General features: G+C 34.9%; 1 protein-coding gene across 1 annotated transcript in view; it reads left to right on the top strand.

Annotated features, from left to right (window-relative positions):
* Positions 1-17,724, top strand: part of LOC141546912 (sulfotransferase 1B1-like) — a 30,641-nt gene extending 12,917 nt beyond the window's left edge. Inside the window, exons 4-8 of the mRNA XM_074275079.1 lie at positions 4,567-4,664; positions 6,816-6,942; positions 8,873-8,967; positions 16,993-17,173; positions 17,322-17,724. Coding sequence (XP_074131180.1) covers positions 4,567-4,664; positions 6,816-6,942; positions 8,873-8,967; positions 16,993-17,173; positions 17,322-17,434 — 614 coding nt within the window. The 3' untranslated portion in view covers positions 17,435-17,724. The remainder of the gene's footprint in view (positions 1-4,566; positions 4,665-6,815; positions 6,943-8,872; positions 8,968-16,992; positions 17,174-17,321) is intronic.
* The last annotated feature ends 6,244 nt before the right edge of the window (positions 17,725-23,968 follow it).

Here is a 23,968-nt window from a genome sequence, read left to right on the forward strand (position 1 = left end):
TATGTAGAGTATTGTGTCATAATACACGGATGATAGAAATCTATACAAATGATGTATAACATCATGCTGATAATAAATTTTAACTGATATAAAAAAAAAGATCTAAACTATGAGCTATAGAGGTTTGGTCTGGGAGCTATTCAGTGAAAGCTGAGTGATTTGGGTTTAAAGATATAGTCAAGTAGCTCTCTTTGAAACACACTGAACCTTTTTAAAGACTGTTTTTCTCAGAACTGTATTTCAAGAAATCATAAATGAAAACTGCAGATTATAAGTTGTCCTGGCTTTTTCAAAAAATAATTGATTGACTGAAAGATGGATAAATACACAAATATTTTTAAAAGCTAATCCCCAAATTTCAAAATATCTAACAAAATATAAAAAACCAAAAATTATATTCTATGAACAGAGGACCCACAGGTAAAAATATGGTGCCCTAAGTGGAGAGAAATGAGGAAGCAGGAGAAGGGAGAGGAAGCATGGACAGGGGAATAAAAAGGAAAAGGAGGAGAAAGAAGAAGAAGAAGGGGAGGAGGAAAAGAAAGAGGCAGGAAAGGAGAAAAAAGAGGAGGAGGAGAAATAGCAGCATTATACAACTTGTGTTCAAATTGGCAGGTTGGGTTCCTAGGGGACAGCTACTTCTACTCTCAGACAAGATTTTAGAGATAACTCTCAGAGTTGGGGTTTCTCTGTCAGTCCTGAGTGCCCAAAACAATAGTCCCTACTGACAGTCATCCAATAGTCTTAATTAGTTTTTTACCAAAGGTATTTACTCAGATAACATGGTAAAGACAATTAATACAAAACATTCTCCTAAAAACCTGATTCACTCCTTCCCACAAATATCCACAGTATTCATGGCAGGGGGTTGAAGGGAGGAGTGAGGAATAAGCTTAAACTTGGAAAACAATAATAGTGAAATACATGTGTAAGAAATATGTGTAACAAAGGTTACACACCTGCACCTTCTAAAGCAATCCCAATAGACTTTGGATAGAAAATACCATCTACATCCAGAAAAAGCATGAAAGAGACTGAATATAAATCAACACATGTAATGTTCCCTTCTTTTTTCTGTTTTTTTTTTAATCTCTTCCATCGTTTTTCTCTTTTGCTCTGATTTTTCTCTCCCAACATAATTCATAAAATGATGTGCATTAAAAATAAATAAATTTACTAAAAAAAATTAAAAATAAAATTTACAACACCTGCACTAGATGGCTACAGATAAAGAAGCTGAGGCAAATAAACATGTAATGATTTGCCCAAGGTCACATGGACAGTTTCTAAAGAAGGATTTGAAAACTCAGTTTTCCCTGACTCTTTAAGTATGTCACCTAGCAATCAGCACTCAAGTTATCACAGTGATATACTAAAATGGTCAAGGTTCAATCCATTCTAGCATATTTTTTGGCCAAATAGCTTGGCGGAAGTTTGCATCTAGAAACTGAGCTGCTGAACTGAAGTAAATTCCATCAGCCCTATTTCACCCTTCCTTTAAGCAAAGAGCAAGAGATAGCTTCAAAATAATTTTTATGTTTCAGAGCCTACTCTACTTATAATGCAGAACTTGTTATTTAACAGACTTGACTCATGTTTATTGCACATGGTTATCATTTTTATAGTACTGAGTATATTTTCAAATGTAATAAAAGTAATCCATGCTCCCTGTTATGGCAAACAACATTCCAACTCCAGATGCTTACACAGTCACAGCCTACAAAAGAGGAAATCTTATTCTGAAATATCCATAAATATATATATATATGTATATAAGGAAATTTGGTATTACGTTATTTATGTAATATGCATCAAACTAGCATTCTGGTAGAAATATATCCATTATCAAAAAATGGAATGGGAGAAATATCCAAAACTTTTTTTTACAATATTTGTCAAGTTAATTGCTTTTATATGAGCTTATCTGACATTCATTTTAAAATGAACATAAGTGGTAAGGTATAGAGAGCAGAGTTCCAAATTTGTATGGAAAACCTGTTATATAACTTCCTACTTCGGGCATTAAATATCCCAAAAATTATTCCCCTCAGCCTCATTTCCAAATCCAAGTTTCTTGCTATGACCTTAATTTTTTGTTGTCATTTCTTTGTCTATTAGACCAGATTAATGATTTCCTTGGCATAGAGAACCCCAGGGGAGGTTATTCTTCTTACAAATGCAGATCCTTGCCTGTTCTTAAATTCTTAGAAAACTGCTTGTGACACTGGGATTTCAAGGGTCACTCTTTGTTTCAGAGGCAAGACTGACTCTGAAGTTGTCTCTCTATCAACTTTGCTTCAATAGTATCATATATTTGATTGATTCTCTTTTAAAAATCCTGATCATCTTTCTATGCAAAAGTTCTCTGTCATGGTAGAGGTTCCCCCAGGAGCTCCAAACTGAACATGTATAAAAATCCCCTTGATAGTATTCCCAAGTGGTCATTCAGCTTCTTCTTAAAGACTTTCAGTCCCAGTGAGAAGAACTATAAAAATATTGTACAATTGTACAAGAATATTGTACACAATAACAGCAAAATTATGTGGTGATCAACTAGGATAGACTTAGCTCTTCTCAGCAAAATGGTGATCCAACAGACTTGGAAGGGAAAATCCATCCATATCCAAAGAGCTATGGAGATTGAATGCAAATAGAAGCATACTATTTTCAACTTTGTTTTGTTTTGTTTTATTTTTTCTTGTGATTTTTCCCTTTTATTCTGATTTTTCTTTCCCAACATGATTTACAAATATGCTAAAAATGATTGTACATGTATAACCTATATCAGATTGTTTGCTGTACCAAACAATCTTGATTATCAAGATGCTGAAAACTATCTTTATATGTAACTGAAGAAAATAACATACTATTAAAATAAAATTTTAAAAAGAAAAGAAAGATCTTCAGACACTTGATTGAGTGGCATGGAGAATTGGGGTGAGAGTAATGTCCTAGAAAATTAATGAGTAATAGATTTGGGATTTGAACCTATATCCTTGACTTATTTTATAGTTGTGGAAAATAAAACTCAGAGCATTTAAGTCATTTGTCCATAGTTGCCCATCTCATAAATGGCAGAGAGGATGATAGCTGAAGAGTTACCATGTGAGAGAGAGAGATTTGGACCTGTTCTGTTTGGCCAAAGAGGGTAGAACCAGAAGCAAGAGATATCAAATAGGTCAATTTGACTTCAAAGGCATATAGTGGAGGCAAAGAGATCAACCTGCTTGTTCTGCAGCTGTTAGGTAATTCTTTCCTTTTCACCTTATTTTGATAATCCACACCCAAATGCCTTCCCCTTGTAAGATAACCTCTTACTTAGGCCCACCAGATTCTCTCCTACTTTATCTTATTGACTTTGCCATATCAACTTCCTTCTCCTCCTGTTTTTCCTTCTCCTTCACTTAAGTTCAAGGATCTTCCTCCTTAGTTCATGATTCTCCTTGAACTCAGATCCTTCTCCTTCAACTTCTCCTAATTTGCCTCCCCAACTTCAATCTTCTTCCCAACTGTAAAACCCTCTAAGTCTTCTTTATGACTCTTTTTTCCGTTCAAGTTATTCTGTATCATCTCCCACACAGAGTCCAAAATGAGAATTCCAATGGAGCCAAATGTTGAGTGTAATTATCCAATTCCAACAATTCACTGTTATATAGGTCTTTGAGTATCCCGTCTCTGTTATTTAACTAGGAGTGTCCTGGTTCATTTATCTAGATGGATATTACTGTAGTCAAGACAGGTCATGAAAGACAAGCCATGAAGCTGCTAGAATTAATGGAAAACTCAAAAACTAAAACCATTCTGAGCTTTGGTGTCTTAAACTGTAAAAAAAAAAAGAGAGAGAGAGAGAAGAGAGAGAGAGAGAGAGAGAGAGAGAGAGAGAGAGAGAGAGAGAGAGAGAGAGAGAGAGAGAGAGAGAGAGAGAGAAAGTATAGCTTTGATAAAAATCTATGGTGTCAAAGTGCTAGATAGATAAAACTGGTCCAAAGTTGATCTGATGAAAATATTTATTGTTATTAAGTTGCATCCAACTTTTCATGATTCTACTTGAAGTTTTCTCGCCAAAGATACTGGAGGAATTTCTTCCTTCTCCAGCTCATTTTACAGATGAGGAAACTAAGACAAATATAATTAAGTGGCTTGCCCAGAGTCACACAGGTAGTTTCTAAGGCCAAATTTGAATTCAAAAAAAGAAATCTTCCTGACTCCAGGACCATTCCTCTATCCAATGCATCACCTAGCTGATAAAAATGGTATGTAAGACAAATGTGTATTTTAACAAATAAATTGGCCTTCAGTTTGCTAAAGCTACAGTTCACTCCTACTATGTTTGCTTAAGATTATACCAAAAGAGCCCAAGTAGGAAATTTTTAACTGTTACAGAGTTCAACAACAGCTACTCAAAAAAAAAAAAAAAAAAATATATATATATATATATATATATATATATATATATGTATATATATATATGTATATATATATGAAGACAGTTGGCTATGGAATTGGTGTTATAGAAATGTTCTTGGCAAAATCTAATGTCTCCATTACCAAATGGACTTTTCCTAGGCACAGAGGCATTAGAAAAGATGCCATCACCTCGCCTTATCAAGACCCATTTGCCAGTTGATCTCATTCCCAAGGATTTCTGGAAAAACAACTGCAAGGTAACATGTTTATTGCAGCTTTCTAATCTGCTGGGACACAATCCTTGTAGTTGTTCAATCATTTTTCAGTGAGGTCTGAATCTTTGTGACCTCATTTGGAATATTCTTGGCAAAGATACTGGAGTAGTTTGTCACTTCCTTTTCCAACTTATTTTACAGATGAGGAAACTGAGGCAAACAGGGTTAAGTGACTTGCTTGTGCAACTGTTAAGTGACAGAGAAACTCAAGAAGTTGAGTTTTCCTGACCCCTCACCCAGCACTCAATTTACTGTGATTTTACCTAGCTGTCCTAAAATATAGTTAATGCTCATTAAGTGCTTTCTTATTATTATGGTAAAGCTAGACGTAAGGGCACAGATAATTTCTTCTGTAAATCTGAAGTATTATCAATTAGTCTCCACGAGAAATTACTGTCTCAACTCCACGGAGAAAGGATATAATTTAAGGATTTAAAGCAAATATACATTCATTTCACAATAAGGCAATGCTCCGGCAACCTCATATATTCTCAATGTATTTTGTCCTATTCTGGAAATTGAATGGGAGGTGTAAGTCCTCCAGAGTTGATCTGATGAAAATATTTGTTGTTATTGAGGCCAACTTTTTATTACACTTGAAGTCTTCTTGCCAGAGATATTGGAGTGGCTTGCCGGTCCCCTCTCTAGATCATTTTATAGATAAGGAAACTGAGGCAAATTGGTATTCAATGCAATCCAATTCAATAAATATTCACTAAGTGTTATCTATATGTAAGTTTCTGGAGAAGTAAAACAAAAACAAAACAATCCCTGCCCTCAAGTTGCTAACAGTCTCCTGCAAGAGGGATGAGAATCAGAATAAGGATACGTCAGTGCAAGATAATTAGAAAGGGGATGTACAGAATGACTTAATAAAATGTAAGCCCCCTAAGAGAAAGAAACGTCTTTTGAATATATATGAAGCCTTAATGATTGGCTTAAAGTAGGCTTCTTGATTAATGTATAAGAAATAGGTAGGAAAGAGTAGACATTAATTCTGGGGAATAATTGCAACTAGATTCTGGTTTAAATAAATATGAGTGAAAGAAGTCTCCTCAGGCAAGGAGACCTTACAACATTGGCAATTGGGATTGTAGAGTGTGTAGAAAATTAACAATTGTGTGGTCTTAGCTATAAGATATGGGAAAACTATCCTCTTTTTGGCCTAGACCAACCAAGAGAGCTCTGGAATGTATTGCTCACTTCTAAGGAGTTCTCTAGATATCTGATACTGAAATAAGTATGGACAAGATCTCTTAGGATAGTTGCAACTTTCCTCCTATGGAGAGAAAGGAGAAAGGTGAAAGGGAGTGATAAACATTTAATGAGGGTCTACTCTGTACCAGTCATTGTGCTAAAGACTTTACAAATGTCTGATTTGATCCTCACAGTCACTGAGAAAGGTATACAATATTATTATCCTCATTTTCCAGATGAGGAAACTGAGACAAACAGGTGTCTGAGGCTAGATATCTTCCAAAGTCCAAAAGCAAACCTCTATACATCTCTAATAGCTAGATGGATAATTCATTTATTTAACATTTGCTGTTTGCTAGACCCTATGCTAAAAGACAGGGATGCAATTATAAACAAAGAAAATAGTTTCTGTCTTCAAGAAGTTTACATTCTAATAGGAGAAAACAACATATAAAAGTTGAGATAGGAAGGTTTTCACATCACACGTGTTTTGGGACTTTCCCAATGCTTGTATCAATTACATTTTCTTTTTTTTACTGATTTTCTTTAAAAAAAAAATTACATTCTGTATTATATGGAATAGATTTGAAGGAAGAGAAAGTCAAGGGATTCATGGGATACTATAATTTAATAAAATAAAAATAGTCAAAAAAATTAAAGGACAAAGTAGGTGGAAAGGAAATAGCACACTGCAGAGACAGAAGGGAAGCTGTATGAAGGGAAGATAAGGAAGAAGTCCACCTATCAGAGCAAGAGGACTCAGAATAGTGGCATTGTAACTCCCCTCTTAAGGTACTTCTAAAGCCAACTTCTAGCTATGAGCTATTTAAAAAATTAACTCTAATAATAAATTATTAGCTTCTTTGAAGCTCAATTACTTTCCTGACAATTTTCTTCCTTGGATTCCCACTAAATCTCATTTCCATCCTCTTGCAGATAATTTACATGGCAAGAAATGCCAAAGATGTTGCAGTTTCATATTATCATTTTGACCTGATGAATAAATTAGAGCCTTATCCAAACTCCTGGGCAGAGTACCTGGAGAAGTACATGTCTGGGAAAGGTAAGTTGGCATTAGCCTGAAAATTATTTTCATTCTTCAATATTTCGGGAGTTTTTTAAAATATATATTTCTGGTGTTTTTAATTTTTAATTTCACTTACGTTTTCCAATATCTCTCACATGTCTAGAGAGGAGCAGGATCAGAGAAATCATCCCATGTATTAGCCAATACATTATATGCAGAAAAAAATATTCTATATCTGTAGTCCCAAACCTCTGCAAAGAAAAGAGCGAGGAACATGCTCATAGGACTTCTTTGGGGCCAGGTTAAGGTATAATTATTTCTCAGCATTGAGTTTTGATTGTTTTGCTACTTTTATTTCCATTTACACTGTTGTAACCATTATGTAAACTGTTGTTTACATAATTTAATGTTGTTTCAATTTGCATCAATTCATATGCCTTTCTATACTCCTTTATGTCTTTCACATCCATCATATTTTACACAATGGTAATGTTCCCTTGCCATAATTCATTTAATCATCCCCCAATCTACTTTGTTTCTATATATTTGCAACCACATACACAAAAAAAAGTTATGCTATAAATGTTTTGGTATATAAGGAGTGTGTTTCTTATTTTACATTGACCTGCTAGGTACATAGACTTTGTAGCAGTGGAATATCCAGATCAATGCATATGGACATTTTAGTTACTTTCTTAGTATAATTCCACATGACTTTCTTGAATAGCTAGACCAATTCATAGCTCCATCAATAATATATCTGTCTTTCTATAATCCCTACAATACAATTATTCAATCTCAATATACTGGATATGAGGCAAAACCTCAAATTTATGTCTTTATTATTAGTAATTTGGAGTTTTAATATGGTTATTATTAGTTTGCAATTCTTCATTTAAGTACTGTTGCTCACATCGTTTGACTAGGGATTAATTTTTTGCTCTTGTATATTTATGTCAATCTCTATGTGTCTTGGTTATTAGACCCTTATCAGAAATATTTGCTGCAAAGAAATTTCTCCCAATCAACTGCTTCTCTTCTTTTCCTTTTTAATGTTGTTCATGTAAAAACTTTTTATTTTTATGTAATCAAAGATGCCTATTTTACTTTTTGTGATTGCCTTTATCCCTTGTTTGATGTAACACACCTAATTAAATCTTCTTTAGCCAGGATTCTCTCCTTAGCCATATTTGCGCAAGACTCTAATTTTTGTGGCACAAACTTTACTATTCGGTTCATATATGTATTCTTTGCTTCTTGTCGTAAACTGTGTAAAATGTTGGTATAAACTTAATTTATGACAAAGTGCTTTTCAGTTTTTCCAATAAGTTTTGTTAAATAATCTTTTCCAGAGTTATTTGTGATCTCAAGTTATAAAAAAAAAATACTGGTTATTTTGTTTCATTGTTTTTTCATTCTTCCTTATCTAGCCTATATCACTAATTTATATTTCTATTTTTAACATAAAATAGTTTTGATGACTAGTTTGAGGTCTAGTAATATTACTAATGTTTCATAGCTACTTTCTAGTCATTTACTCTTTCAAGGTAATTTTGTTATTGTTTTTTACTAAATCTATAAAGTATTCACTTAATAATCTGGTTGATATATTGCTGAATTTATAAATTACTTTAGGTAGTATCATTTTACTAAATTATCATGACCCATACATAAGCACCTAGTTTCTCTCCAATTATTCATGTTGTTCTTTATTTTATTGAGAAATGTTCTGTATCTGCAAAATAAAGCTTTTAGCTGTGCCTTGTTAAATTGATTCCCAGATAGTTTATGAATTGTTTAATTACTTTGAATGAGGCTTTCCTTTCTATTATTTCCTTTTAGATATTATTACCAAATGATACCAAATTCTTGGATAGTTATAATGATATAAAAATCTAATCAGATAGAAAGATTCTTGGTTGGATGGATTCTTACAGAAATTAACTTTTCCTTTCTCTGGATTTAGTGTCCTATGGTTCCTGGTTTACCCACGTGAAGAGCTGGTGGGCTATAAAGGAAAATTATCCTATGCTTTATCTGTTCTATGAAGATATGAAAAAGGTAAAGCAGATCATGCCCTACATTATGGATATTTCCTCCTCTATATCACAGGGTTAAAAAGATTCCTATCAATAGATACTTGGTCTTATGTTCTTCACTCATTCACTGACTGGGGTGCTGGTCTACCTAGCTAGAATTTGTTTCCAAGCCTCATTTTGCATACATATGGGTTTTTTTTAAATTATAGTTTTTATTTACCAGATATATGCATGGGTAATTTTACAGCATTGACAATTGCCAAACCTTTTGTTCCAATTTTTCCCCTCCTCCCCCCCCAAATGGCAAGTTGACCAGTACGTGTTAAATACATTAAAGTATAAATTAAATACAATATATTCATAGACATTCTAATGATCTTATGAATTTGCAAAGTTTTGACATGGGCAGTTGGAAATCTTAACTGATTATAAGAAACTACTTACACTCACACAACCTTTTAAAGGTTTAGATGGAGCATAGAGGGTCTAGTCTGTTCTCCCAGAGTCAGGCTCTGGGAACCCTCAGGGCTTTAGGGGGATTCTGAAGGGAGTGATAAATATCTCTTCTCTAATTTCTTCTCAGGTAACACTCCCACTGATTGTGTTCCCTTACTGTTAGGGTCACTGACTTATGCCCAAGTTCTATTTAACCTCAACTAACTTCTACAAAGGAACATTTGCCTCAAAATATAGCAAGATCAAAAGTATAAATATTTCCCCTCAACATCTGATATCACACCTTAGTGTCTGAGGAGAATGAGTTCAAACTTTTTCACTTAATAGTGTTTTATTTTTTCCAATTACATGTAAAGATAATTTTCAACATTAGTTGAAATATTGTTTCTTCCTCTCTTCTTTACCTCCCATCTCCTCAAGACAGCCAGCAGTCTGATATAGGCTATACATGTACAGAGGGTAGAGTCAATGTACAATCTTCTTTTTTTTTTTTTTTTTTTTTTGCTGAGGCAATTGGAGTTAAGTGACTTGCCCAGGGTCACACAGTAGGACGTGTTAAATGTTTGAGGCCAGATTTGAACTTAGATCCTCCTGACTTCAGGGCTGATGCTCTATCCACTGCACCATCTAGCTGCTTCTATGTACAATATTTTTTAAAATTTTCTTATTAATCATATGTTATAAAAGAAATATCAGAGCAAAGATAAGAAAGAAAAACCAAAACTGGTGAAAATAATTTGGATGCAGATGAATATCAATATTCTATGAATGCAGATGGTATTTTCTAACCTAAGTCTATTGGAATTGTTTTGGATCATTGTATTATTGAGAAGAGTTGTCTATCATAATTGATCATCATACAATCTTGCCGTTATTATGTACAATGTTCTCTTGGTTCTGCTCATTTCACTTAGCATCAGTTCATGTAAGTCTTCCCAGACATTTCTGAAATCAGCCTGCTCATCCTTTCTTTAGGACAATAATATCCCTTTACAGTCATATAGCATAACTTATTCAGCTACTTCCTAATTGATCTGCATCCATGAATAATCTTAAACTTAGTCCAATTCTCATCAAGTTCATATCTATACATGATATGACTCTCAGATAAGTCCTCATCTCAGCTACTGCTAGTCTGGGTCCCCAAGGTCACTCCATGCTCCTTTGGGTATCAATGCTGACCAGGATGCAAAGTCCAGGTGCCAGGGCCCCAGGAAACCACTTTCCCTTTACCTGAAAAAAAGAGAGGAAAAGAACCCAGTCTTGTGGCAGCTTCAATGGGAAGGCCTTATGGCACAGGGTCTCACCAGGTACTATCAGCAAAGACACCAAACCAAAGGCAGAGCAGAAGAGACTAAGCTAAGGCTGACTGGTGCCTTTTTGAATAAATTCACAATCAAACAACCACCCACTCACCATGTAGTTGGCCAACCAGAACCAGTTTCAAAATATCTGTATATACTCCATAGTCTCTTCTTTCATTATAGATCATCATGTCTTTCCTGAAAGCATTCTTCATCCTCTCCACCAGGAGAATTTGCATAAGCATGTTAATGTATTCTGAGAATTCACCAAGTAGACAGATAGATAGATAAATAGATAGATAGACACCAACATAGCTTTTCAAATTGATCCCAGAATAAATTTTACTTCAGAGACAAAAATCTTTAATGGAAAATTAGTTCAATTAGATAATGCTTTATCATGAGGGATTATTTTTTTTAATTATATAACTTATTAAGTACAACAGAGAAGGCAAGTACATGGGATGGATAGGTTCACTAAAAGACAGAGAAGATGCATGTCTGATATATATACAGAAAACTGGTAACAAATGGTGACTGCAACTACAGAGAAAATATTTCTAGTAAGATATATAAAGGTACTTTCACCTGGGTTCTATTGGACCTTGGTTAAACTGAAAATCCTGATTAGGCAAAGGAGAATAGAGGAATTCATAAGAGGATATGAAGAAAGAGAAGTAAAAAGAGAGAAAAACAGTATTTCTACGCTACCCAGCACTCAGAAAGAATATGTCTCTAGATAGAAACTAAGCCACCCATAAAGGGCAAAATATCTCTAAACCAAACAGAAAGCATGAACCTCTTCCAAGGTAGCTTCAGGGAGAAAGACTATCCTCTCTGCACCACCTTTAGAAAAAGGTCTGAGGCGGGATAATTTGGAAAAATGAATACAAGGGATAATATTATTTAAAAAATTACTCATGCATATATACTGTGAAAAAAATTATAAATAAATAAAATTTTAAAAAAAAGAAAAGAAAAGAAAAAGGTCTGACGCAAATACTGAAAAACAAAGGCTCCTTCAGGCCTTTTGAGCAAGACAACAAATCATCTTTCAACCAATCAACCTCATCTATGCTTTCTAATTTTTATATTCTCTTCCAAATCCCAAATTTCATAGACGTTGGTGTCTCTAATTCTCCGTAGTAAGAATGTAGAAGAAATTTATTTATGGAAGAAATAACATACTTATTCTGCCTTTTTCTGTTCTTGAAAGCATGTTTCTTTTTCACAAAAGCAAGTTAGCTTACTACACATTTTTAAAAATTGGAAAAATTAATAATATTCAAAGGTCATTTAGAAAGGAGTGAGAGAAATACTACAATAGCAGATGTTAATCTATTAAATACAGAATAATTGACATTGTATCCTTTTACTGGGCTTATATAGTTTATCTTTTTCTGGACCAAGTTTATCTTAGAATTTGTTAGATGGAGTCTTCTACACATTTTGTTCCTTATTGCTAAACCAAGGAGTTTTTATAGCTAGATCTAAAGTCAGTAAGGTAAATAAACCTCTTCTTGAAGGATGAAAATGGAATCTAATGAGAAACATTATTAATTTTAACAAGCTTCTCAAATTCTATTCCTTTTAAGTAGGTAGGAAGATAGCTAGGTAGCACTGTGGACAGAACAATGACCTTGAAATCAGAAAACCCTCATCTTCCTGAGTTCAAATGTGACTTCAGATACTTGCTAGCTTTGTGGCTCTGGGCAAGTCACTTACCCCTATTTGCTCCAGTTTGCTCATCTATAAAATGAGCAGAGGAAAATGGCAAACCACTTCAATATCTTTGCCAAGAAAATCCCTAATGGAGTCACAAAGAGTTGGACATGATTGAAATAAGTCAGCAATAGCCATCAAGGACCAATTAAATAATGAAAAGCACCACTCAGGACCATTATTATCAATGTTTTATTTTTTAAAAAAAGAAGTAACTAGTGGAAGAGTAGATAGAACCTAGAGTTAAGAAGATCTAAGTTCAAATCCATCCTTACTATCTGTGCATACTTGGGAAAAGTCACTTAACCTATCTGCCTCAGGTTCCTTAACTATAAAATAGTTGTATTAATAAAAATTATTAATTATCTAATAATTAATAGATGATAATAGGATCTACTTCCTAACATAGTTGTGAGGATAAAATGGAGTAAAATTTGTATAGCACTTAACACAATGTCTGGCACATAGTAAATGCCATACAAATTTTTATACCCCTCTGTGCCCATCATGAGTTCTACAGTGAACTAGATAATTGTAATAGTTTCAACTCTTAATTATGTTCCCTCAGATTCAGTCTGTAAAAGATGATTACTAGAGAGTCTTTTGTACCTTTTTTGATCTCAGAAGATGGAGAAGTAATGATTTCCAGGAGAGTGTAAGCAAGTCTGAACATTCTTCAGTGAACAGCTTCTATGTCAGGTGAAGAATAGTCTAACCTCTCCCCTTTTTTACATGTCTGATAGGCAAATTGACACAGAGAAAAATCAAGACAAGTGGAAAAAACCACATTCGTTTTCTTCCTCCCCTTCTGAACAAGATCATATTTTCTGCAGTCTTTTCCTTGGTTTTTAAGAAATGCAACATGATCAAGTTCCCAAATAATCAGACACCTGAGGGCAGTCTCAGACAGAGGTTCTTCTCTGCTTCCCAGAATGTCTACCCAGCCTCCATCCTTGAAAAGGAACAAGTTCAAATCCTTTGCCCTGAAAATAGAGTCAATTTAGTTTAGATCTGGGCTTTGTGAGAAGAGGGGTAGAGGACTAGAAACAGATTATTTCAATTATAAGTAACTAAGATTGATCTATTTCTTCTTTTTCTTCACTTCCCTTTACTTTGTACAGAAAAAAAAGGAGAAAAAGAATATGAGGTTACTATGCAGAGAAATATGTAATTATTAAATATACTATGGTAAAGAAGTACTGAACTAGAGGAGTAACATAAGACTTATATTTTCAGAGCCATGTGTGGATTTGACAGCAAGGTGGCACAGTATAGAAAGCACTAAGAAAACTCATCTTTCCTGAGTTCAAATCCAGCCTCAAACACTAGCTATGTGACCTCCATTTCCTCCTCTGTAAAATGAGCTAGAGAAAGAAATGGCAAACCATTCCATTTTTGCCAAGAAAACCCCAAAATGGGGTCACAAACAGTTAGACATAACTGAAACAACTAAACAACAATAAACAACAAAACAAGGATTTGGATAGGCAGAAGAGAGAAGAGTAAGAAAATATTAATAGTAATAGCAATACCTTTTTCTATATTGAAATATTTGTTTTTGATGATTAAGTTCATAACAAAAAGAAAATTTATAATAAAATATAGAACTAATATGAGGTTATTTTTTAAAACCTTGCTAGACTAAATTCATGTCCTTAAAATATATATGTACCCATAGTTATGCCTATCACTCAATCCAATTTGTGGTGATTATTAATTCCTAAAATAAAGAAAGAAAAGGGGGAAAGTAAGTCATTGAAATATCCAGAGGAGAGTAGAATAAAGTCCAGAAGGAAACATAAAGAAGAACAGTGTCAAATTTGAAATAAGCCAAAAAATCCAAGTTGCTCAGTCATGAAGCTCCAATGTATATCAATACTTCATGGAAACTCATGATTGCATCTATTTTCTGTTTTTTATAGGGAAAAATTGTGTTTGTTGATGTTTCTCAAGTTCATAGTAATAAATAAACAATGATAGAGAAATAAATGTGAGTGAAACAAAAAAAGGACTAAGTCCTCTCTCTCAAATCTAATTTCATTCCATTATTTAAGAGAACTCTACAAATCTGGGACTGTTTTTTCCCTTGTCTTGGTTTCTCATTGGCTATGTTTTAAGGATCTAGAGAACAGAGAGAAGAAAAAGAAGAAAGATAACCTTGAAGAACATGACATGACACATAGTAGGGAGCAGTAACAATTCTCAATAATTTATAGAGGAGCAGCTCCCCTTTGAATATTAGGTGGAATGGAGCTCAAGACTATAATGAAAATAAATAGGATAATGAAAGTCAATGACAAGAAGGGGTTTTTCAGGTGAGGTACCTCCCTGATTCCCCAACACTAATCAGCTGGAGACTTCTGCCTAGGTTTATGATTGTCTCAAAGGTTTATTGGAAAATTATATTTGCCTAGAAAGTATTTATTTCAATACTCTCTCTTGATTGTGGGAGATCCAATGAATTCAGTGTCCACTGTTCTGTTTTTCCATACCCACTCCCATTTCTCAGAAGCCAGGAATTATCCTCAGGGTTTTGGCCTCTAAAAAATCAAAAATTCCTCCTGAATCTCTATCTCAGCCAACATTAATCATACCAAATTGTTATATTCACTTGTATGTCATGGAAGCATCTCCTCCATGATGTCATGGGCCTCTGAGAATGAAGAACAACAATCACACCAGATAAGTATTTAGTTAGCACTTAATTTTAAAAAGACAATTAGACATAGAACACACATTGTAATCATCCAAACAAGTTTTTTAATGTGTCTACCATGGGCCAACCACCATGTTGCAGATACAAAGAATAAAGTGATCCCTACTCTCAAGGAGCTAGGTAGAACAATGAAATGGTGAACATGTAGTCAGGTACGCCTAAATTCAATTCCAATCTCAGACAACTACACTTACTAGCTCTGGCAAGTCATTTAGCCTGTTTGCCTTGATTTCCACATCTATAAAATAGGACTAATAATAGAACCTTCTTCCTCAGAGTTGAGGATCAAATCTATAAAACTCTTTGCAAACTTTAAGATGCTGTATAAATGCTAGCGATTAATATTTTAATTATAATAAAATGAAGGGAGAATACAATTAAAGGCAAATCACATAAACAAAGAGCTGCAATTTTGTTTTGCTTTTTTAATAGTATTTTATTTTTCCAAATATATGTAAAGAAAATTTTCAACATTCATTTTCGTAAGACTTGATGTTCCAAATTTTTCTCCTTCCCTTTTTTACTTCCCTCCTTCCCGAGATAGCAAGCAATCTATTATAATTATATATGTGCAGTCCTTTTAAACATATTTCCATATTTATCATGTTATGTAAAAAAAATCAGACCAAAAGGGGAAAAACATGAAAAAATAAAAAAATAAACAAAAAAGGAGAAAATGCTTCAATCCACATTCAGTCTCCATAGTTCTCTCTGGACGCAGATAGCATTTTCCATCCCAAATCTATTGAATTGTCTTGAATCACTGCATTTTTGAAAAGAGTCAAGTGCATCACAGTCAAGATTATTACATAATCTTGTTGTTACATTGTACTTGTACAATATTCTCTTGGTTCTGCTCACTTCACTCAGCTTCAGTTCATGTAAGTCTTTCCAGTCTTATCTGAAATTAGCCCACTCATCCTTTCTTATTGAATAATATTCCATCATATTCCTATATCATAACTTATTCCTGAACTGATGAGCATCCATTCAATTTCTACTTCCTTTCCACTTACAAAAGAGCTTCCTGAAATATTTTCTTTAACATGTGGGTCCTTTATCTTCAACAAAGAGAAGATCTAATTCAGTTCCAATTGATCAATGATGGACAGAATCAGCTACACCCAGAGAAGGAATGAGTGTAAACTGTTTGCATTTTTGTTTTTCTTCCCAGGTTACTTTTACCTTCTGAATCCAATTCTTCCTGTGCAACAAGAAATTAGGTTCTGCACACGTATATTGTACCTAGGATATACTATAACACATTTAACATGTATGGGACTGCCTGCCATCTTGGGGAGGGGGTAGAGAGAAGGGGGGGAAATTCAGAACAGAAGGGAGTATAAGGGATAATGTTGTAAAAAGTTACCCATGCATATGTACTGTCAAAAAAATTATAATTATAAAATTAATTTTTAAAATGAGCTAAAAAGTAAAAAAAAACATATGGGTCCTTTCCCCTTTTTTATGATCTATTTGGGATACAGACCCAGTAGTAGCACTGTTGATCAAAGGGTATGCACAGTTTTATAGCCCTTTGAGCATAGTTCCAAATCGCTCTCCAGAATGGCCGTTTTATAACACAGCCAGGGGATAGATTTGAGTATATTCTCCATATCTAGCAGGAGATAAGATGGGACTGATAAATAACATCCCACCAGCTCCAATTACTACCACCTAGCAAAAAGTCTTTCAAGGGATGGAGAAGGAAAAGACAGAGATCTCACGTATCCCTTGACCCCAACCCTCTCTTCCATCATCTTTCCCTGACATATTGAAGAAAAAAAAAACAAATTCACTGAATTACTTATTATATAGCTTTTTTGAACTATCTCTCTCGCATTGGCAGAATCCTAAGAAGGAAATCGAGAAGATGATGCACTTCCTGGGGAAGAACCTAGATGAAAACATCGTGGAAAAGATCATCCATCACACCTCATTTGAAATGATGAAAAGCAATCCCTTGTTGAATTTTACAAACATATCAAGTAAAATGATGGATCACAATGTCTCCTCTCACATACGCAAGGGTAACTATTTTCCTGAGATTTCAATGAGAAGCTATGTATGCACCGCATAAATCCTGTTAGTGCACAGCCTGTTACTTTTTTCGGACCACACAAACAATTGTGGAGACAGAAATGACTTGAAAGTTTCATTCTCTCTTCTGTTTTTCAGGGATTGTGGGTGACTGGAAGAATTACTTCACGGTGGCCCAAAATGAAGTCTTTGATACACTGTATGAGAAGGAGATGGCCAGCAGCACACTAAAGTTCTGTACAGAGATCTAAGGTGGCCTGCCTCTCAGACCCGTGTTCTTGGTCTCCACCTGGTGGATCCTCGGTGCCTTCCACCAGTTTCTTGCTGCCAACACCCTTTTTAAATCCTTATCAAGTCCCTGGCCAAAGGGAATTGTAAAGTTTCACTTCTCCCTTGCCCTGATTGCTCTTCCTTTTTCCTCCTTTTCCTTTTATTCATTATTCCTCCTCTTTCTTTTCTTCCTCATCATTGTTCTCCTTTTTTCTCATCCTGGTCCATCTTCTTCTAATAAAGGGATTTTTCTGGATCATCACTACCAAAATATATATATATATGCCATAGCTTAAATTAATTAAATGAAACCCACGCAAAGGGCAGAATACTAAAAGCTGACCCTGGCCTTCAATTGTGCTAGGAATTAGTCACTTCCTGTTCAAACTTCTCTTTTATACCTTCTTCCCAGAGGCAGCTTGTCTAAAATTAGGTAGCAATAGATCAAGCTCATAGATTTCTAGACGAGGCAGATTCAAATTACTCTGAGAACTAGGTTTCTCTGGCTCTAAGTAATTTGATTTATTTTATCATGAGGCAAATTCTTCTATAAGGCAGAAAACACTTTTTTTTAACCAGCTCTAGCTCTTTTCAGTACTCCCCTCCCCCCAGAGCCCTACCCTCAGACCTCTATCTCATGAGAAGCTGGCAGTTTTCACCCTCTATTTTGTTGATTGTGAAGTCTTGATCTCATTTTGAGTTCCCTGATGCCTGAAAAACTCCCTCCTCATTTTCAGTTTTTAGGATTATAATTGTCTTAAGTACAATAAAAGAAACTGAGAAAAATAAGACTTTATTAAAGGGTCTATAGTAACTTCTAATGAACTGGACTTTTATTCCTCACAATCTGAGATGCCCCCTTCCTACAGGAACTTGTTTAGGGTTTGATACCAAACTATGCAAAAGAGGCATGCCAAAATGCAGAATCTCATTGGTTGATAGACCTTGCTCTTAAGAGTCAAAAATGACATATTAGGGGGAGGGGGAGGTATATGTCACAGGTTGGATGAAGCATAGGGCATCTTCACTGACTAAGTAGTCATAAGATGGTCACCTGCTCATGTTGGACAAGAGAGAATTGTCCAAAGGTACAAAAGTAAATTGGAAGACTTTCCAAAGCATTGCAGTGGTCCTCAAACTTTTTAAATAGGGGCCAGTTCCCTCAGACTGTGGGAGGGCCAGATTATAGTAAAGACAAAAAATCACACTCTGTCTCGGCCCCTCAGCCCATTTGCCATAACTCGGCAGGCCGCATAAACGTTCTCAGCAGCAGCCTCTGGCCCATGGGTTCTCAAACCTCTGTATTAAAGCATCCCACCCATGCTGATTTGGGACATGAAGTTTGAATAATACAGGATGGAGATTCTGTGTAAGTGAGCCTTATAACTTGGTAAACAAGTGGTGAACATACAGGTTTTTCCCTATATGATTCAAGTAGAATATCAAACTGATATTAAGTAGTTGGAATACTGATTGGAATAGAGTAGGGTTCAAATGAATTATTTCTCACACCTAACAAAGTTTAGTTCAAGTTCTACTTCCTACATAATTCCCCTAATTTTTTAAGAGAGGTGATACAGTGACAGAGTACTGGTCCTAGAATAAGGAGTACCCAAGTTTAAATCTGGTCTCAGATGCTTATTAACTGTGTGACCTTAGACAAGTTATTAAACCCTGTTTGCCTCAGTTTCCTCATCTGTAAAATGAGCTGGAGAAGAAAATGGTGAAATCACTGCAAAATCTTTGCCATGAAAATCCCAAAATGGGGTCATGAAAAGTTAAGATAAAACAACTTGACTTAACCACAAATATGTATATGTGTTGAATTTTCTTATCCATGTACATTTATTATATGTCTTGCTCATATCTGTATATTTGTTCTTATTTGCATAGTTTCCCAGAAGGAAAATGTAAACTCCTTGAAGGAAAGACCTGTTTTCATTTTCATGTTTGGATTAACAATACCTAGCTTTGTGTCCTAGTTTTGTATTGCCATGAGTCGAACTAAATAATCCTGGATGAGATCCAAGATTCTTCCTTTAAACCTCAGGCTATCCCAAAGAGCTGATCTAATAGCTGCTTACTTCTCATTCCTAGAGATTTGAAAATCTTCAGCTTCCAGAAATTCACTCACGACATTCCTTTCAGAATGAGTTTGTTTTTCTAAAGCAATTTTTTAAGAGATAAATTGAGACTACCTCATGAGGGTACCAGGGTTCAGTCTCTATATAGATGATGCACAGATTTAATATCTAGTCCTTGTCTCCTGAACTATAGGTCAGCATAACTATCTTGTTGCCAGGTGTTTTCCTTTCTAGCTTGACAACATCTCTCATACCTGGTCTCTCACCCTAGTTCAGACCCTCACCTCTTGCCTGGACAATTGCAGTAGTCTCTCCTTGGGGATGCTCATCAATTGGGGAATGGATGAATAAATTGTGGTATGTGATTATGATAAAATATTATTATTCAATGGGGAATGATGAGAGGATGCTCTCAGAAAAACCTGAAAATTCCTCCATGAATCAAGCAAAGTGAAATATAATGTATACAAAGTAATAGGAAAGTCTGTGAATGACTTTGCTATTCTCAACAATAAAATGATCAACAACTACTCTGAAGAATGGACTTATTGATGAAAAAAATCCTATCCATACCCAGAGAAATAACTGATTGTGTCTGAATACAGATTGAAGCATACTCTCTTTTTTTTCTTTTTTTTTTCTTGAGGGGTTTTTGGGGGGAGTAAAATATATGTTTTCTTTCATAACATGACTTTTATGGAAATGTTTTGCATAACTTCACATGTGCTTTTCTAAGTGGGGTTAGGCACAGGGATAAGGGAGAGAATCTAGAACTCAACGTTTTAAAAACAAATGTAAAAATTGTTTTAAATGTAACTGGGGAAAAATAAAAATTTTAAATGGTCTCTCCCTACTGGAGTCCTTACCTAATCCAACCATCCTTACTCAACTGCCAGAGTTATAGCTTAAGTCTGTTGATGTAAATCTCCTTACTCAATAAACTTCTATGATTCTCTGTTGCCTTGCATTTAAAGCTCTTCATAATTTAGACCCTTCCAGTTTTCTTACATGTCCTCATCTCCACACATTCTTCAGTTCACTCACTTCCTTGTTTTTCCTCAAACATAACACTTATTAAGCCCTACTATATACTGGACACCATGCAAACTTAAGGCTAAAAAGAACCTGATTGTAAAGGCTTTTTAATATCCAACAATTTCAGATTCCTTGGCAACCCTGAGGCAATTAGATGGGGCTGTGGAGAGAGCCCTGAATCTAAACTCAGAAAGTTGTTCAGTCATTTCAGTGGTGTCCATTCTTCATGACTCTGTTTGGGTTTTTTTTTTTTAGCAAAAATGAATGATTTGCCATTTCCTTCTCCAACTTATTTTATAGATGAGCAACTGAGACAAATTGGATTAAGTGATTTGCTTAGTTACACAGCACGTGTCTGAGACCATATTTTAACTCAGCAAGAGGAGTCGTCCTAAGTCCAGACCTGGCACTCTACCCACTGAGTGACCTATGTGCCCTTAGGGAGTTAAGAATACCCAAGTTCAAATCATCCTAAAACACTTACAAGCTAGGTGACCTTGAATAAGTTACTTATCTTATGCCTGACACAGTTCCCTCATTTTTAAAATAAAATGGAGATAAGAGCACCTGCTTTCCAAGGTTGCTGTGAGGATAAAATGAGATATCAGTAAAGGATTTAGCACAGTCCTTGGCAAAAAATAGCCCTTAATATAAATAGTAGTTCCCTTCCTCTTCCCTCTGTTGGCTGAGGGATAATTCAAGATTAGAAATCTGAAACCTCTGGGGACAGCCAAGTTATATAAACATAAGGTCATTATTTATTGTTCTTTATGAGAGAGGCTTAACAACGGATAAAGATTGCTTATTGGAGGAAAAGAAGAGAAGGTAATAAATCTCTCCAAAGTTAGGAAGGCTAGCTTAACACCTAAGTAAGAATGGAAACTGGAAAAGAGTTTGAAGGACTAGAGTGTTGTGTTATATTTATTTATTTATTTTGTTTTGTAATAGCTTTTTTATTTTTCAACATACATACAAAGATAGTTTTCAACATTTACCCTTGCAAAACCTTGAGTTCCATATTTCTCTCTCTCTCTCTTTCACTATCTCCCCCATCATTTAGACAGCAAGTAATCCAATTTGGTTAAACATGTGCAATTCTTCTAAACATATTTCCACATTTATCATGCTAGTGCTGTGCTACATTGCAAAGCTTCTTAAACTGTGGGTCTGAACTCCATATAGGGTCACATAATTGAATATGAAGGTTATGAAAAATTTGGCAAAATAAATGCTATCAAAATTTTTAATTCCTTATGTAAAAAAAAACAAGCTCATCTATCTCATTAGTATTCACTTTCATCTTTAATAAATGATAAAATTATATGTATAACAAAGAATTTTTAAATACATTTCTTTATAATTTATTATCAGTAAATGTTTGATTTGCATACCTATTTTATAGACCTATGCACGAAGGGTCATGTTAAAATTTCTCAGGAGAAAAGGACTGAAGAATAGAAAAAATTTAAGAAGCCCTGTTATATAGAATGAGGTGAAATTCAAGAGAAATAAGGACAGCTAGATGGCACCATAATGCACAGAGTGACAGGCCTGGGGTCAGAAAAATTTCTTTCTATGAGTTTAAATTTGGTCTCAGACACTTATTAGCTGTGTGATAATGGACGAGTCATTTAACCCTTTTTTCCATTAGTTTCCTCATCTGTAATATGGGTACAACAACAACTTAAAAAGTCAATTCAGAATGAGAGAAATATCAACAAACATGGAAAAGAAAAATGATCTGGGGACTTCAGCAGGCAGGAAGTAATGGAATATAGCAGCCAAAAAAAAATCTTAGAGTGCATTCAGAGGGACATAACTTATAGGAAGGAACAGAGAGGTAGTTGTAAAGACTGCCCTATTCAAACCTCATCTGAGAGAATGTCTTGATGCAGAGTTGAGGATCATTGACAAGAGGGATGTATTGCCTAAAGAGGGCAACCATCTTATAAAGCCTTAAAAAACTAATGTTGATGAAATTTTAACAAAGATAATCCATACCTAAAATAAAACACATCCAACAAATGGCCTTCTGTCTGAAGACCTCCAAGGATGGAGAACCTACCATTTCCTTAGCCATCTCATTCCACTTTGGGACCACTTTCATTGTCCTGATGTTTTTATAGACATCAAGTCAAATTTCCCTCTATGCAACTTCCTAGCTCTATCCTCTGGGGCCAAACAGAAAAAGTTTAGTCCCTTCTCTATGTACCAGTCATGGGTAATCTCAAAGTCATGTCTTCTCTGAATATCCTCTTTCCCAAATATTATTACTTCCTGCCTGCTGAAGTCCCCAGATCATTTTTCTTTTTCATGTTTGTTGATATTTCTCTCATTCTGAGAGTCTGAGGCAAGTAGGTGTCTGAGACAAAGTTCAAATTCAGTTCTTTCTGACATGAGACTATGAGCTCCTTGCAAGTTAGGATTATTATTTGTTTTATTTTTGCCTTTGAACCTCTGGAACTACTTCCAACTTGCAAGGAGGGCATAGTCTCATGTCAGAAAGAACTGAATTTGAACTTTGCCTCAGACTCTGGGCAAGTCACTTTAGCCTATCTGCCTCAGTTTCCTTATTTTATCTGTAAAATGAGCAGGAGAAGGAAATGGCAAATCACTCTAATACTTTTGACAAAAAAAAAACCAAATGGGGTCATAAAGACTGAAAAATGACTGGACAACAAGAAGCAAATGTAAGAGATTGCTAATCCAAATCAGAACTTTCTTTGTGTGTTTAGTACAAGAGCATGGGGGGAAGAGAAGAACAAGGAGAAGTGGAATCAGTATTTTAAATCCCTGGGATATGATTCATTTCAAATAAAACTAAAATAAGAAGAGGAATTTTCAGATACTAGAACAGAAATGAAGGTGTGGGACAACATGCCATTTATTTCTTTACCTGTGAGAACAAAAGAGAAATTAATCCTTATAATCTTTGGATAAAGCTGCACATTGAGAATGTGCATCCAATTACTCTGGAAAACTGGTCCTGAAATCTCTATGGCAATGATAACTCAGAAATAGAAACCTGAACCTTTCAGGGATTACCAAATTGTGTAAACATCAGATCATTATTTGTTAGGATTCTGTTTAGTTTTTCTTTTTATATTTACTTTTGTGACTTACTTTTGGGAGCCAAAAGCCTTGGCTATGGACCAAGATGGTAAAATGTCTGTCATTGAGGATAGTGTTTTATTGGGTTTTTTTTTCCCTCTAAGCCCCTAGGGAATTTCAGGCACACTATCCAGAGATCTGTCAATCTTGATTTTTAGGGTGGGATCCATGGGTGCAAGATATCTAAGCTAAGCACATGATACACAAAGAGCAAGTGAACAGAGGAAAACTTGCCATTGCAAGCAGACACTCCAAGTAGGAGCATGAAAAGTGGGAGAGAGAGAG

Source organism: Sminthopsis crassicaudata, chromosome 6, assembly GCF_048593235.1.
Source record: "Sminthopsis crassicaudata isolate SCR6 chromosome 6, ASM4859323v1, whole genome shotgun sequence".
NCBI classification, from domain to species: domain Eukaryota; kingdom Metazoa; phylum Chordata; class Mammalia; order Dasyuromorphia; family Dasyuridae; genus Sminthopsis; species Sminthopsis crassicaudata.